This window comes from Homalodisca vitripennis, chromosome X (genome assembly GCF_021130785.1).
Source record: "Homalodisca vitripennis isolate AUS2020 chromosome X, UT_GWSS_2.1, whole genome shotgun sequence".
In the NCBI taxonomy this organism is placed as follows: Eukaryota; Metazoa; Arthropoda; class Insecta; order Hemiptera; family Cicadellidae; genus Homalodisca; species Homalodisca vitripennis.
In genome coordinates, this window is record NC_060215.1 from 110301948 (window position 1) to 110318090 (window position 16143).

The 16143-nt window shown below is 34.7% G+C and overlaps 1 protein-coding gene across 3 annotated transcripts in view; it reads left to right on the top strand.

Moving 5' to 3' along the window:
- The first annotated feature begins 8232 nt into the window (after positions 1-8232).
- Positions 8233-16143, top strand: part of LOC124369790 — a 160753-nt gene continuing 152842 nt past the window's right edge. The window contains exons 1-3 of one of the 3 annotated variants that reach the window (XM_046827890.1): positions 8266-8343; positions 8536-8670; positions 11697-11895. In XM_046827890.1, coding sequence (XP_046683846.1) covers positions 11713-11895 — 183 coding nt within the window. In that variant the 5' untranslated portion in view covers positions 8266-8343; positions 8536-8670; positions 11697-11712. Of the gene's footprint in view, positions 8344-8535; positions 8671-10831; positions 10895-11696; positions 11896-16143 lie in introns of all 3 variants that reach the window. The other 2 variants (XM_046827892.1, XM_046827891.1) reach the window with 2 other exon arrangements.

A 16143-nucleotide genomic window follows, 5' to 3' on the forward strand; every position in this document is an offset into this window, starting at 1 on the left:
AGATCAATCGGAAACTGAGGCCAAGCAGATGTGTAATTTATTCGCAAGCTACTTTTCTTCTGTTTTCTCGCCACCTTCACTCGTTAGCAACATTTACAGATTCAACACTCCTTTCTGCCTTAGTGAGTTGTCCTTCACTACCTCGGAGGTTTTTGATGCCCTGGGTGAACTTGATGTTACCAAGGGATGCGGCCCTGATCTTATTCCATCGAGTGTGCTTCGATACTGTAGGGTACTGCTTTGTAACCCTCTGCAAGCTCTCTTCAATAAGTCACTCCATGATGGAATCTTTCCAGACGTCCTCAAGCTGAGCTATGTCGTACCAATACATAAAGGTGGATCTAAGGAAGATGCTACAAACTATCGTCCGATAGTAATCCAGTCAGCTGTTGTCAAGATTTTCGAAAAGCTCGCTGTGAAGAAACTCAACCCTCTCTTTCTTAATGTCATCTCACCAAAACAACATGGTTTCTGCAGAGGAAAATCTACAACTACTAATCTGATTGTATTGGAAACGACCATTGTTGAGGCCTTTAGCAACCGCAAACAACTCGATGCCATCTATCTTGACTTTTCGAAGGCCTTTGACAGAGTTAGTCATTCCCATCTTCTGGCCAAATTGGAAGCTTACGGTGTTGTCGGGTACCTTCTTGAATGGATTGGCAGTTATCTGTCTAATCGAAGACTTGTGGTCAAATCTTTTGGATCCCTTTCTTCTGAGTTCGTCGTTACATCTGGAGTACCTCAAGGCTCGCATTTGGGACCCCTTTTATTTAACACCTTCATCAATGACATTGTTGACATCATTAAGGTGGACTCTCTTCTTTTCGCCGACGACATTAAGCTATACAGTTCCGTAGAAAGTGAAGTTGATTGCTTGAATCTTCAGTGTGGCCTGGATGCAGTCAAGAGTTGGTGTCATCAAAATGATATGGCGCTTAATATAAATAAAAGCTCTTGTATCACATTTCATCGAACCGTCTCCCATATATTTCAATTATACGCTTGACGGTGCCCTATTATCAAGAAGCAACATTGTCCGAGATCTTGGCATAGTTCTGAGTGAAGACTTAACCCCCCACGAACATATTAACAACATTTGTGCCAGAGCTGCTAAGGCACTTGGTTTTATAACGCCCTTCCAGAGACTTTCATGATCCTACTGTACTCGGGACGCTATACTGCACACTAGTTCGACCTCTGCTTGAGTATAGTTGTGTCATGTGGTCTCCTCATCAAGTAACTTTGGTGCACCAGATTCAATCTATACAAGACAAATTCATCCGTCTATTTGGTTGTAGGCTGGGATTCGCCTACAGAGACGTACCGCTGCGGCTTATCGAGGAAGAATTGGGACTTTGTTCTCTGGAAACCAGAAGGAGTATCCAGGGGGTTATGTTTCTGCACAAACTTATCACTGGCGGCATTGTTTGTCCAGAGATCTTAAGAGGAGTTTTCTTTCGCTGTCCAATGGGTACGAGATCTTCAGAACTATTCGGCAGACGTCACGTTGGTTCGAACTATGAAGCCAATAGTACCCTCATACGCATCCAACGTCTAGGAAACATAGTATCTCCTCACGTGGACTTCTTCGCTGATAGTGTCACTGTGGTCAAGAAGAAAACTGTAAATGCCTTGGTATTATAGAAATTGTAAGCGTCATTTATGGTTATTGATTTTTGTTGAATTATATATTATTAGCGACATTTGTTATAGATATTATTATTGTTATTATTATTTATTATCTGTGTGTTTTTTTAAGGGGTTGTGAAAAAAATGCATTTCCGCATGCCAGGCTTAGGTGTTTTGCCTGGGTATGTCGGACTCGAACATTGGCTGGTGACTGTAGCTAATGCTAATACCGACTAAAAAACTTCCCCTATACTCCAGTCTCTGAATCCCTGTGGAAACCGCCGTTAGGCATTACATCGCAGGGAGAGAATCTAGCATTTCTGCTCTTTCATCAGGTGGTTGAAGTCATTTCTTCTCGTCTAGTTATTGCGGAGTTTGTACCTCTGCCTTTCAATAGACCTTAGTTCTTTCAGCACCTCCATGGCGAATGTACTGGTGGCGTCCCATGTAGCTTTCGATGACAGCATAGCTTCTACTAGTGTTTCTGGATGCAGTGTCCGGTTAAGAATAGTTTCCAGGTTGTCACGCTGCAAACTGAATCTAGGGCACATAAAGAATACGTGTTCTGCATCTTCGGAGACTCCAGGACAGGACGGACACTCCGGCGAATTATCGTGCTTAAAGCGATAGAGATATGCTCGGAAGCAACCGTGTCCTGATAGTATTTGTGTCATATAGTAATTGACCTCTCCGTGACTTCTATTCAGCCAGGCATCCAGTTGTCGTTCACACAAATCATGTGTGTGTGTGTGTGTGTGTGTGTGTGTGTGTGTGTGTGTGTGTGTGTGTGTGTGTGTGTGTGTGTGTGTGTGTGTGTGTGTAGATGCACTGCTTTGATTCTTTGGAAATGTATTTATTATTCGTTTTCTATAACTTTTCAGATTTTTATATAAATTGTTATCCTTTCATAGATATTAATTCTGTTATCTTTTTTTCTTCTATATATTTTATTTTTCATTTGTTGTTGACTGGTAACTTACCGATGTTTGTTTTGATATCAATTAATTATGTGCTTGTTTGTAAGTAATACGTAGCTCCTAGTCATTCATCAGTTTATGCATGTTAGCCACTACTTGTAAATTTTTCATTGTATATTTTTTGATGTATTGGGTTTCTCCCGTTGAAATAAATAAATAAATAGACATGCTTTCATATTATTGAACTTTTAGCATGTTTACTAATTATATATACCAATAATTCTACCAAATTAAAGTGGAGATTCTAAGTAATAAATATTAGTAAAAAACAAAAATCACGAAAAATATTATTTTTTAGTCAAGTGGTCCCCTTAATGATTTCTCATAACGAAAAAACGTTTTACATCGCCCTGCTCAACACCGTGTCCTTTTTTCTTCGTGGGCTTATAAGCCAACAATTCTTACTAATAATTTCAATCCTACTTATTGCTATTGTATCCTAAACATTGATATTGGATGATTAATCTAGGAATGCTAATTATTGATTATAGTTTTATTAAATGACTGATTAATCACTCATATAACTATATCGTTGAGAATGATATATACGATTAAAAATTATTATTGTATGGATTTGCAGAACGTATTAGAATAATTAATTAGTAATAAATAAAACAAAAACTATTTAAGTTTTTTTTTAAATTTTATTGTATAAGTAAACAATGCACACGTAGCAACGTCCCACAACTATAGAATACCATGAACATAGTCAAACCAATTCACTTTGTGTATTACACATAATTAAACATTAATTCTGTCTACTAAGTATAAATTACACTAGGACTTTATAAAACTGATGTATAAGCTTATAGTATCGAGCAGTAAATAGATATCCGTTAACTAAATAATAATGGTCACACTACAACTACTCTGTTGTTCATTATAACTCCGTTGCTCAAATAACAGCTGAAGAATTTCTTGTCTGCCGCTTTCGACCGTTTACGGATCAAGCGTTTGTCGGAAACGAATGACTTCTTCACATTGCCAAAATGACAAGGAGTTTCTCGCAACACGTTGCTGGGACAACTGTGGCTATGTGGAAAACCGATTTGTATGCTGTTACGTTAAATAACGCCCGTCTCTAAATTAATCAATCATTCAGTGACTAAATAACACTGTCCCTACAGTTGTAGTTAATTACGGTAATGGTTCAGCCAATTGTTTGTTATCATGCGTTTTACATCTGACGTAATTATTTATTTGTGCATTTAGCATTAAGTTGCGCTTTTTAAGAATCTTTCAGTATTTTCCAATTCAATAAAACAGACAATTTATACTTGCTCAACAGTATTTGCTGATACTTTTAAGTTAGTCATCAACATAGACACATAAGTTGCTTTGTGCCACACATGTAAAGGAAGTTGGTATGTCATCTATATAACATAAAAAAGAAAATGTCCCAAAATTGATCTTTGAGGACATTGACAGTTTAATATTAGAGTTCGGATACGATGTTTCTTTACATAATTATCTTTTGTTGTATAAGTAATTTGCACAATAATAGGCGTCGATTTTTAAGATATGATTGAAACATTTTTATTGCATATGTTGAAACTCTGAGTGATTTAAATTTTTCAATCAGAACAGGATGGCTCACACTACCAGCGTTTTTAACAAGTCCATGAAAATTTCTGTTGTGTATTCACCTTTATCAACTGATTCAATTAAAGATTCTATGAATGAGACTGCAGTAGTTAGCACGGATTTTCCAGGTCTAAAACCATGTTGAATATTACTGAGTAGCTTAGATTCTTTAATATATTTTAAATGGTTTATTTCCAATTTTTCATTAAGTTTTGATTTTACGGGAAGAATAGAAATAGATCGGTAATTTGATGTGGGTTTTGTATAATTTTTCTTGTAAATTTGTATGATTCTTTTATATTTGAGCTGGTCTGGGAACATTTCTGAAATAAAGGCTGAATTAAGGCATAAACCTGTACTGAATAGTTTTTGGCATTTTTATTACTCTTATTGGGATTTAATTATAGCCGACAGACTTTTCGTTTTTCAGAGTACTAATTCTTGTTTCCGGCCTAAACTCATTTGTAGTTACATTATTAAAACATTTACAAACTAGTTTAATTTAGTTTTTTAGGGAGTGCCGATGGCCGAGCGGTCTAAGTAGTTGGACTTTGGGTCTGAGTTAGAGATAACGCAGGTTCAAATCCTGACTGTGACCATTGCACTTTTTATCAGTACCATTGGCCTTGTACTGTATCGACTCTCCCCATTAATCTGTTTGATAAGATCCTCGTAGAGGCCAGTGGCCCATGAGGGCGGACAGAATAAGGCTTAAAAGGGGATCGGCCTCTCCTGTTTCTTAACAATAAGTTGTTAAATACATCTGAGATGATTTTCCGGTTTGCTATAGTTTTTGTTTGGACGTTTAAGGAACTGTTTTTAATTTTGTTTGTATTGTTTTAACTAACTTCAGAGTTAATTATGCTCCAATCAATTTTACGTGTATTTTAAGAGTTTTTTTTTCAAAGCAATAAATTTTAGCTAGAGTTAAATTTGTTTCAAAGGTGTTTCCCCTCTGTTTCAATAATTCATTTAATAGAGATTTGTCTTTCTCTAGAGCAGTTCAAGCCGGAAACCAATGCAGGTGCTAATCCCGAACATGTTGTACCAACCGTTTCCGCCTTTCTCGGTCCACTAAAGACTATAAATCATTACAAAAGACACTTGCGCGCGCGAGCGCTTCCCCCCACACCCATACACACATAATATATTAATATTTATAAAAAATAAATCAGATTATAACGAAAAAGCTCAATATTTTGGTTTAAATCGTCTTAAGAAAAAAATATCATAAACAGCACTATAAAAACAGAAACATCAATACAGGGCTGTAGAAAGAAGAATCAGTGGGGACAATTTATTAAAACAATTACCTTATAATTTGATTTTAAAAATATTTGGATGGTTTAAGTTGTTTAATTTATTTAGACAATAAAGAGATAGATTTTCTATTTAATTTTGTCCATTTATTGATGGTACTATAGACAGAGATGTTTTACATTGATTTCTGTTGTCTCTAATAGTATTATAGAAGAGCCATATTATTATCTGCGCGCGCGCGCGCGTGTGTGTAGTTTTTTGTGAGGGGAGAAATATCTTTACGCACTTGTGCTGGACTCGGTTGGATTGTTAGGTGTTACTGCACGCGCGCGTTTGTATAAATAACAAAGATATTGTTTGTTAAAGCCCACATATTTTTTCAAATACTAATGAAGGTTAATGGCATTAACTAGTGCAATTGGCTTTAATGAAAATGTCGTGAATACGAGGAGTAATTTAAACTGACACTTTATAAACTTATGATGTGCAGATTGCGGTTTGGATACTTCTCCAACGCACCACGAGTACATTAGATGAATTTATTAGATATATTGTAACAATGTAGGAATGGTGTTGATGAATCAATTAATCATATATATTGTCTAGTATCGGATATTTTAAATAAAAATATGGTAATTTCAATAAATAAAATAGTAGTGTACATTGAAATTTCATGGGAAATACCCAAAGCCTGCCTTCAGGCAAAAAAGAAAAAAAACCTAAATTAAATTCAGAGGAGTACGGAGCGAGAACGCGCGGATTGCTCGTTCCACTATTCCAACCAATACACGGGCTATCTGTAGTTGGCAGGAGGGGCCCCTCCATCCCCACTTTTTCACTCCCCCAGTCTTGACACACGAGCTCCTCCCGTTTGTTTTCAATGGGGTGATCGTGACAGGCGGAGAGAAAAAGTGGGGATGGAGGGGCCCCTCCTGCCAACTAGAGATAGCCCGCGTATTAGAATAGTGGAATAAGCAGTCCGCGCGTTCTCGCTCTGTACTCCTCTGAATTTAATAGAGCCTGGTGGTGTAATATGTATATGTATGTATATGTATAAATGTAATATATATATATTACATTTTCAAAGCTGGATGCTGCAGGATGCAGCGCAATTAAATTTATTTTACAACGTAATTAATGGCAGGCAATTACTCTTGTCTACATACAAATAAACCAATACAACGGAGTATCGAAATACCAAAAAAGACGTAAGGAAGTCTAATGTAACAAAGTAACTTCGTTACATTCAGTGGCGTAGCTATAAAACATTCGAGGGTGGATTAAACATCCAGGAGGATTAAAAAGAGCCCTACTTAGCATAGTAGTTAAAGAATTTATCTTCAGGGTCTCCAAACACAAAATCAACAATTATGTTGAGTTTTTTAATTGCATCTTTCGTATTAAAATGTAAACCAATAAAATTGTTTCGTAACATTATATTTGGTTCATTGCATTTTCCAACTGCCTTAATCAAATAAATATAATTTGTAGGTTACATTACTATTAGTTAGAAATTATTCGATAATTTCCATGTACTATAGATCAGATCAGCATTATAATCGCGTACGCCAGACGACACAAAATGACACTTATCAGGCTTGGTCGAAGTTGCATGCACAATTTCAAGTCTATAGCTTATTTCTCATTCTCTATATATCCAACAAACAGACAGATTTGCCTGGACTTAAGCCTTCTGAGTGACAATGGCAGACTTCAATAAATTGTATAAATTTGTATAATTGTATCATAAATCTGTACAGTAATATAATATAATTAGGATAATTTTGTATTTATTAATTATGTCACGTGCTATGTTAGGTATTTAAGTCAGGTAGTTGTCATTGATTTTGTCATATTTCTATAATTATGTTTTTGGTTAAGTAATTATTAATTTATTTACTACAAATTAAGGACTCCACATTATAATATGTTGCTTTTGTCCTATTAATTTGAATATATTCCAATATCACAAAAAGATAACTGGATATGGTTATAATTTATATTTATGGCATTTTATGTATACTGAATTAGCTTTAGACTTTGAAAATTATATAATGTGTTTTTTATTCAAATTTGTTTTATTAAAGCTTAGTTTAAATGGGTAGATTTATCGTATTTGAATTTATTTGTTAATTTCATTTGCTTGAGTGTTGTTTTCTTTTGTTTTTCTAAGAAAGTTGGAGCCTCTACACAGGCAGTTCCTTGCCTTTTGAGGTCCTATTTTGTTTTCTTGAATTTTGTTTATTGATGTACCCTAGCTGTATTAAAATAAAAAAAGACATGTTCATATTTCTTTAATAAAAAGTAACATTGTTTTATTTTTATTCTCATGTCAATTGTGTCTACAACTAAGGAGCAATGTTTGTGTTTGTGCTTAAGGTATAAATGATGTTTATATAATTTTACTATTGTACATATTTTCAAGAAAATAAACAATTTTTCTATTCTATTCTAGATTATGACATTTTATTCGTTGTGCACCATCTCACATTTTGTAAAGTATCTTTGGAGTTATAAAGAAAGTTCAATATTAATATAATTAATTCGATATAATTTCTATGTTTTGCAGATATGTTCGGATATAAAACGACTCATTAATTCGGATATAAAACGACTCATTAATTCGTAAGATAATAGAAATCAGAACCGTTCCGAACTGAGGTCGCTATCAGCCGCATGTACAGGGTTTGTCAGGAATGTTCGGGATTTATCGGTACTGCTCGGCTCTGCCCACACTCTTTCTCTCCGCCTGTCACGATCACCCCATTGAAAACAAACGGGAGGAGCTCGTGTCTTGACACCTCATTTCTCTGCTGCATGTGGACCTCGTGTTAAGAGTAGTGACCGACCCTTGTGTTTGTAATTGTTCTTAATTCGTTTGAATCAACAGGTAAGGTTGTTTTACGTTTTAGGTTAATGTTGTAGAGAATAGAAATAAGAAATGTTGTGATTGTGTTAAGATTTGATGAATAAACTATAAGTAAGAATAATGTGGAATATGTAGTTTCTCTTCATACATTTAGTTTTGTTTTAAATGCAAAAACTTTTGTTAATGCATTTTTTAACTAATTGTACGTTCTAGGTAGTATAACTTGCATCTTATTGATGTGGGCACAAGTATCACGAACATGCCCTTGGCATACAGATACTTGCCTCAATAAAAATTCTCTTTTTAACAGTTCCAATATCCCTATGAAAGATTGGATACCTCAATCAGGTATGTTTTATGAATAGCCTAAATACAATTCTATTTTAGGCTGTAGTATAATAAGAGGTCACCACCACAATAGAATCAAAGTATATCCTGAAACAGTATACTCACAAGTAACTAAATGTTAAACTTTCTTGTTTGTTACATTTTATAGATACACACCATATATAGTTGTTATATAATGTAATTCGTATCTACTTTTTTGTTTCTATAGTTTAGATAATCATAAATATGATTCTATTGTGGTGGTTGCCTCTTATTATACTGTAGCCCTATTTTAATTATTGGTATGTGTCAAATAGGCTGTTTCCAAATTATTGCTAAGGTATCTATGAGGTTAAAGGACGACCCGGCAAATCACGAATTTAACGTTATTAACGTATTCTTCTCATCCTCCTGAACATAAGTGTATATATGGTTTTAGGAGGTGTAAATAACAAATAACATGGTTTTAGGGGGTACATTCATAAATAAGTAGTAGTTAATTTTTATATTTTAATATTCTGTTTCTCCATTTCTTTGCATTAATTTTCAATTGATATTTCTGATCTGGACTCTCCAGAATTTGATATTTTACTGATAGATACTATCTTAAGGGATGTTTTTCTTTTGTTAGCTTTGGTGTTGCCCCGCGGTGGTTGCAAGAGGCACTCGTCTCAACCCGATAACAACTAATTAATTTTTAGCTTGAAATTAAGATTTAACCCTTTTAGCCCCGGCGTCCGATATATCGGATATAGGTGGTCTAGCTAAAATGCCCAACGTCCGATATACCGGACGTCTCGAGAATTTAATGTAGCTGGCTAATAAGATGTCCAAATGCCATCAGTTTCAGTATAGTAGTCGGTGAAGAAACGGGCTACATGCAAAAACAATAAACCTTCCAATTGGCATCGTATTTAGTCGTCGTTGAGCGTAGTTTATTTGTCGATGTCAGCTGTCAGATGACTTCAGTTGCATTGTTGTTGTATGCTGACTTATAAGCTCAAATAATTTGCGTGATTGAAAGCGGTTGTTTTTCGTGTAATTTATTGTATTACTAGTAAAAAAACATGAGTAGGCCTAAACGTCGTAGAGAAAAGTTGCCAGTGAGTGAAAACACTTTGATAAACACTATTATTAGTCGTGAATGTGCTATTTTTTAAGATAATGAATTGAGTTGTTTGTATAAAATGTATATATTGTAAATATTATTTCTTTTACTTTTTTGAATAATTAAACAAGTTTTAGTCTTACAAACCATTACAATTAGTTTGTGTTATTTTACAATTGTTATTATTTCAAAAGTGCAAAAACAAGTATACATATCTGTATACTTCTACTGACGTGTATGTGGAAATATATGAAGTGCTAATGCAGCAATACAATTAATTGGATATATCTCCTGCATTTATCAAGGAAAGTTCTTCAAATTTTGTGTGTGTAGTAAGAAATATATGTACAACAAAATTGCTTCATTTTTCAGGGGCTACAATTTTTTTTCTACCATTTATGTATATCCAATCTATAAAAAATTAAAAAAATTTTATGTATATATACGCCTAAAAAAAACATATCATTCTGTAAAAGTACTTTTTAACTATTACATCTAAGCGTACACTTATTTGTGAACAATTTAAAACAAAAACCTAAAAATTATCTTCATAAATAAGAAAACTAGATTTATTTTCCCTCAATTCTGCACTACGGTCCCTTATCGCCATGGGCTTTCTGGCAAGTCCATGGAAAAATGGCTGGGGTTAAAAATCTTTCATTTGGGTCAAAATTCTGCTTATTTCAGTGTTATTTTTCATATAAATTTCCAAAGATGGCAGCTCATCTGATGACATCATCACGAGGTCGAATCACGGTCATAAAAGGTCACGTTTCGCCTGACGCAGATGTACAACATGGAAATATTGCTCCATGCGGGAAAAGTAGTTCCATATTTTATGTTCTACAATTTTGTTATTTGTAATTTCCATCCCGTGAAACCTTGTATTTTTTTGTTTAGTAGGATGATTCTAATAAGTTAATAACGTGAAACTCGTATTTTGTCGCTTCGGCCGTTACTTTCACAATTACCATTGCTAATCAGTATATAGGCTTAACGCTTTGGGATGAGAAGTGTAGCTAAAACTTATTTCTCGCTCTATTCCGAAAGAGTCTTAGGTTGTTGTCCTCTCAGGTTGCCGGGCAATGGGGAGTGGTTTACTAGTTTCTGTGTCATCACTCGTTGCTTGCGTAACCAGTAAATCACTTTTACTCCGATTTAAATGGCAGTATTTGACATTAACTTTAAACTTGGCTAACTTGAAATTATTGGTCACAGATAATTTCATGTAATCAAGAGGGCGACCTTCACAAGCTGGTACTAACTAAAACCTTGCAATTTCAAGTAATGTATTATTTTTGTAAGTAAGCTTTCCAGTATTGTTTATACAGGGCACAGAAAACTCTCACATCTAATTTATTTAAACAATTACTATCTTTTGGTATATTATCATGGCAAACATCCTGGTTTTAATATGTGATATCATCTTGAACATTCAACACGACGATAATCTTCTGACACAAACCCTGACCTTGTCCGTGAATTAATCCTAACCTAGTTTCTGAACTACTTCTAACCTAGTTCCTGAACCATTCCTTTGAACAAAATGTATGAACAATTTGTGCTGTTCTTCAATCCCTTGAGAAATTTTTGTCTTGGGTACTTGAGTATCTCATGTTTTACAGGTTTACACAACCAAGGACTAACCCACAGCACTCAAAAATTATGCTTGCTCAATTAACATTATTTTGATATAACTTAGTAATATTTGCAAATAATGAAAATAACACTTAAAACTAAACTAAATAAAGTTTTGAAGTGGTATAATACAAATAACAATAAACTATAGAAATCTAAAGTATATATATGTAGTTTAGTGTGAAAGTTGGTTTTATTTTGTCTAGACTATACTTTTATATTAGTATATATCCACATTTCACAGTATACTAATGTATAGTGTGGAAGTTTGTGAATAATGGTTTATTGTTTTCTATTTCAGGTCGCTTTTTGCAGGAATGGAATCTAAAGACGAATTGAATTTAATACTTCGTGGTCTTTTAATATCAAATCCAAAAGTAACAAAGGCCAGTATATTACAAGCAGAATTTTTAGAAATTGAAGGAAAACATTTTCCTTACCGACAGCTTGGATTTTTATCATTTCTTGATTACCTCAGGTCTATACCATCTGTAGTTACGGTGAGTGAAATGTTAAATGTCAAACTTTAATAACTATTGATTAATCCAGATTAATACTTGAATTTTTATGTAATAGTTTAAGAACTAGTTGGAGGAGCATTATGCATTAACCCCGGTAAATTTTTCAATGAAAAAAAAAAATCTAGACCGATATTCAAAATATTAGAAATTTTTTATTACAAATCTAAAGTCAAAATATATTAGGCTCTACTGGGTATGATAAACTACAATAGCGTTGATTAGGCAAACCCCTGTCACCACTACTGTGGAATGCATTGTGACAATTCTGATATCTAGACAACTGAGGTCATCTTGAGGCTCTTAAAAGTCTCAAGATATGCCAGGGAACTAAAAGTCTCACCTCAGTAGGTTTTATAAAAGCCCTGTAAAGATGTTCCATATAGTCAAGGCAACTGCTTTGCATTCACAGATGATGTATGAGGGCAATTTCAACGTCCGTCCTTGTGCCATGATGGCCAGACACGTGACAGATCCGCAGTTTGTGCAATAGTCAATTGCGCATCTTCCTTGCTATAATACATGTCACTCCCAAGTTCAAGTAGCTAGTTGTAACTGAGTTGCAGACGCATAAACATGGCTGCCTCAATTAATTCTCCCGCCAAAGGTGAATTGTGGAGTGTTATATTCCTGCAAGCAGAATGCAGCAGAAATCCATTGCAGAATGTTCCGTGTTTCCATAGAAAACATTGGTAATAGTAGTGTGCATGAATGGTGTAGAAAGTTTAAAGATGGTTTAACTGATGTGCACGATGAAGTAGTGTAAGGATGCAAGTATGTCGCTACAGATGGCCTTGTTAAAGATATTGACTGTGCTTAGAAAGGCATAGATTCACAACAAGTACTTTAGAATTTCTATAATTGTCAAAATCTTCTCTTTAAATTATTGTTACAGAACATTTAGGTTACAAGAAGATTTGTGCTCGCTGGGTGCCAAAGATGTTGACTGACACCCACAAAAATCACCAAATGGCTTCAGTTTTGACATACCTTGAATTTTACATTTGTTCATCTTTAAACTTTTGACGTGATTGACGCACAATATTATCACTAATGATGTTTTCTCCATAAACAAAACACATTCTCCAAAGAGAAAATCCCTCTAGAAACTTTTTCCTTGTTTTACCAACAGCAGTACAGTTCAGCCATATGCGTTCCACTGATTCTCCTGCCTCTCTGCAGAGTCTGCATTTATCAGTCTATGGCTTAAACCATTCTTCATCGAATGTTTCTGAGGGGTGCCATGTCCTAGTTGTGTTTTCTCCTTTGTTAGTTGTAGGAAACTAATCGGACCTTTAACATACGGAGCCATGAGGCCTTTCATTCTTGATTCAGGTCTGATCCTATTTTATATGGTCTGGTCTTTGATTAATACGGTCTCTACTCATTACTATAATTACTAGGTCATCTGTGTAACCCTGTACTTCAAATCTTCATTGCTGAGTCTTAATCAGTAAACCATGAATGACAAGGCACCACAGAAGAGGCGAAAAGACACTTCTTTAAGGACAGCCTTTAGCTGCGTTACAGAAACCGACTGTCCACCAAGTCATAGCCATTACTCTATGATAAGACATCACCCTGATCTAACAAAGATGACCAGGTCTGTGTCATTCTTCATTTAAGGGGCGGCCTTTTGCCATAGTCAAAGTCTATGATTATGATGCCCTTCCTAAGCGCTGCTCTGTAAATTCAAAAGAATCTTCATAGTTTCGTAAAATCATAAATATTTTAGCTTTATAAGTGTAAATATTGTTAGGTAGAATGTGTTAATCTCTAGACCTCGTGAGTTCTGGCAGAGTTATAGTATTAGCAAATAGTGATTGTAGCTGGGGCTCATGTAGGTTTACACTAATACACATGCAGACTCCACACTCCACCCCTGGTTCTTTGGGGTGGTAAAGGAGTTCTGACCGCATGTGCACCCTATTACTTAACTATTGCACTTCACCAATCAAACCAAGATTTTTTTGTTACTTGTAATTTTATTCTAAAGTGATTAGTATAAATAGGTTATAAACGTCATAAGAAAAAAATTATACCAAACAACATGTATAATACACTGTAATTGTCACCGAGTATTGCTTGGTCATGAGTGTAGATGTTACTGAATAATCAGGGAAAGAAAACAGCAGGTGCCTGGCTGGTCCCAACCCTTTACATTTGTGATTGTGTGGGTGCATGCATGCAAGGTGACCTGGCCCTTCAGCCACAATTCCTAATAATTGGTAATACTGTAGTTAAATCATCCATCCATGCCTTGAGTAGGATTGGAGTAAATTAAAAAGTGCTGGTACAGTTGAATATGGATAAATGAGCTTTTTAAATTGGGAATCTTGGTTAATTCGAACTTCTTTTCATTTGCTTTACATTTGTATGTTCTTTAATGGCAAAATGTTGTGATTAATTTTAATTTTGAATTGAATAATTTAACATTTATGTATTTATCACATATAATTTTGTAGAATTCCTTAAAGTAAACAAAGCAACATTACAGAGCATTGTCTAATATTGTAATTAAGTAACTGACTATGGTAGTATCCACGACTGCACAGGTCATTGCAATCCTGACTTAGTAGGGTGAATCATATTAAGTTTACAAGAAAGAGAGAGCCTCCTCTCGGCCGTGCCACTTGTGGTGCTTGTTTCATTTCTATGTGCTGACATAGTGGTCAATCTGAATATCTCTATGCCTTGCCTGTCAAGATCAGTATTCTATCCCCCTGATATTTCAACACATAATCCTTCCTCTTCCCAAGATACAATGGACGCTAAATCTGTCAGATTGAATGTGTAAATCTGAGCTCACTCCAGATTCAAGCACTTCTAATATCTTTGAACAGTTTTCGAAATACCATTTGCATAAAAATGTGTTGCCTGTGAATGTAACCAACCTTTCACAAAATTTTGAAGCTCTTAGTTACCAGTGAACCTCTGAGATCCAAGCGAGCGCTTCATATTCAGGAGCAAGTGAAAGTCACTAGGAGCCAAATCTGGCTGTTTGGGGAAGATCATAAATGTCCCATTTGAACTTGTCTAAAAGTTAGTTATTTGAGCTGTGATAGAGCGGCCATTATCATGCACAAATGTAAAATCATAGTGTCAGAAGGCCATGACGTTTGTTTTGGTTCACTCTTCATGGTCTTTTCGAAGTGTCACAATAGGCTTCAGAAGGGATGGTCTTACTGCGTTCCATAAAATCAATGAGTAATATACACCTAGCATCCCAGAAGGCTGTAGCCATGAATTTTCATGCTGACAAAGTTTGACCCACTTTCTGGCTTACTTGGTAGAGGGGTATGTCCCCATTGCATTGACTGCTGTTTTATCTGAGAATTTATTTAGGCAACCAATTCTCATTACTAATAATAATCCTGTCAAAAAAAGTTTATGGCAAAACTCGTTATATTTGTTTGTTGTCGGCAGTAAGCAGTTTTGCTATCCAACGAGCACAAAACTTGTGGTAACCTAGTATTTCTGTCACTGTCTTGTGTAAAAGACAGAAATTTCAGGAAAATAATCGGAAAGTTCCGAAATTGTGAAGTAATAGTTCTCACCAACTCTTTCATTCACTTTTTTCAGTAGGTCATCACTAACAAAAGAAGACCTTCCACTCATTTTTTTCATCCTGTTCTTCCATTTGCTTAACCCTACATCAGGCGCTTAAAATTAGAAACCCCATCAGGCGCTCACGGAGGTTTCCTCTAGGTTAGCGAATAATGGATATCGTAGTCGTTTAAACTGTTTTTATTTGTTTAAATATTGATACTGATTTAATTACAATGTAGTATATTCATTTTTAGAAATTAAACAAAAATTTCTCTCTTATGTAATGAATTTTTCAAATAAGAAATTCAAAATCTTAAAAAATTGTATTGTATAATAAACAACATGATTTATTTTAGGGAATAATGCAATTAATTGTAAAAATGTTTAACCTACTGTAATAATATATGGAAATTAACTTAGTTTTTAACTTCTTACAAAAACAACTTACTTCAATTCTTGAGATATTATACAATTGTAATTTCAATTATTAGTCTGAAATCAAAATGTATTCTTTACTAAACATTTTTTTACACACTACACAAAGTTTCAAAACATTTTCCTTCTGGTTCTTATAACGACAATGTTCACTCCATAAACAGTACTGAAATATTCCCTAGCACACTGGTAGTGTACTGACAAGTCTCTCGTCTTCATTCTCCATTTCACAAAATTCAAATAAAA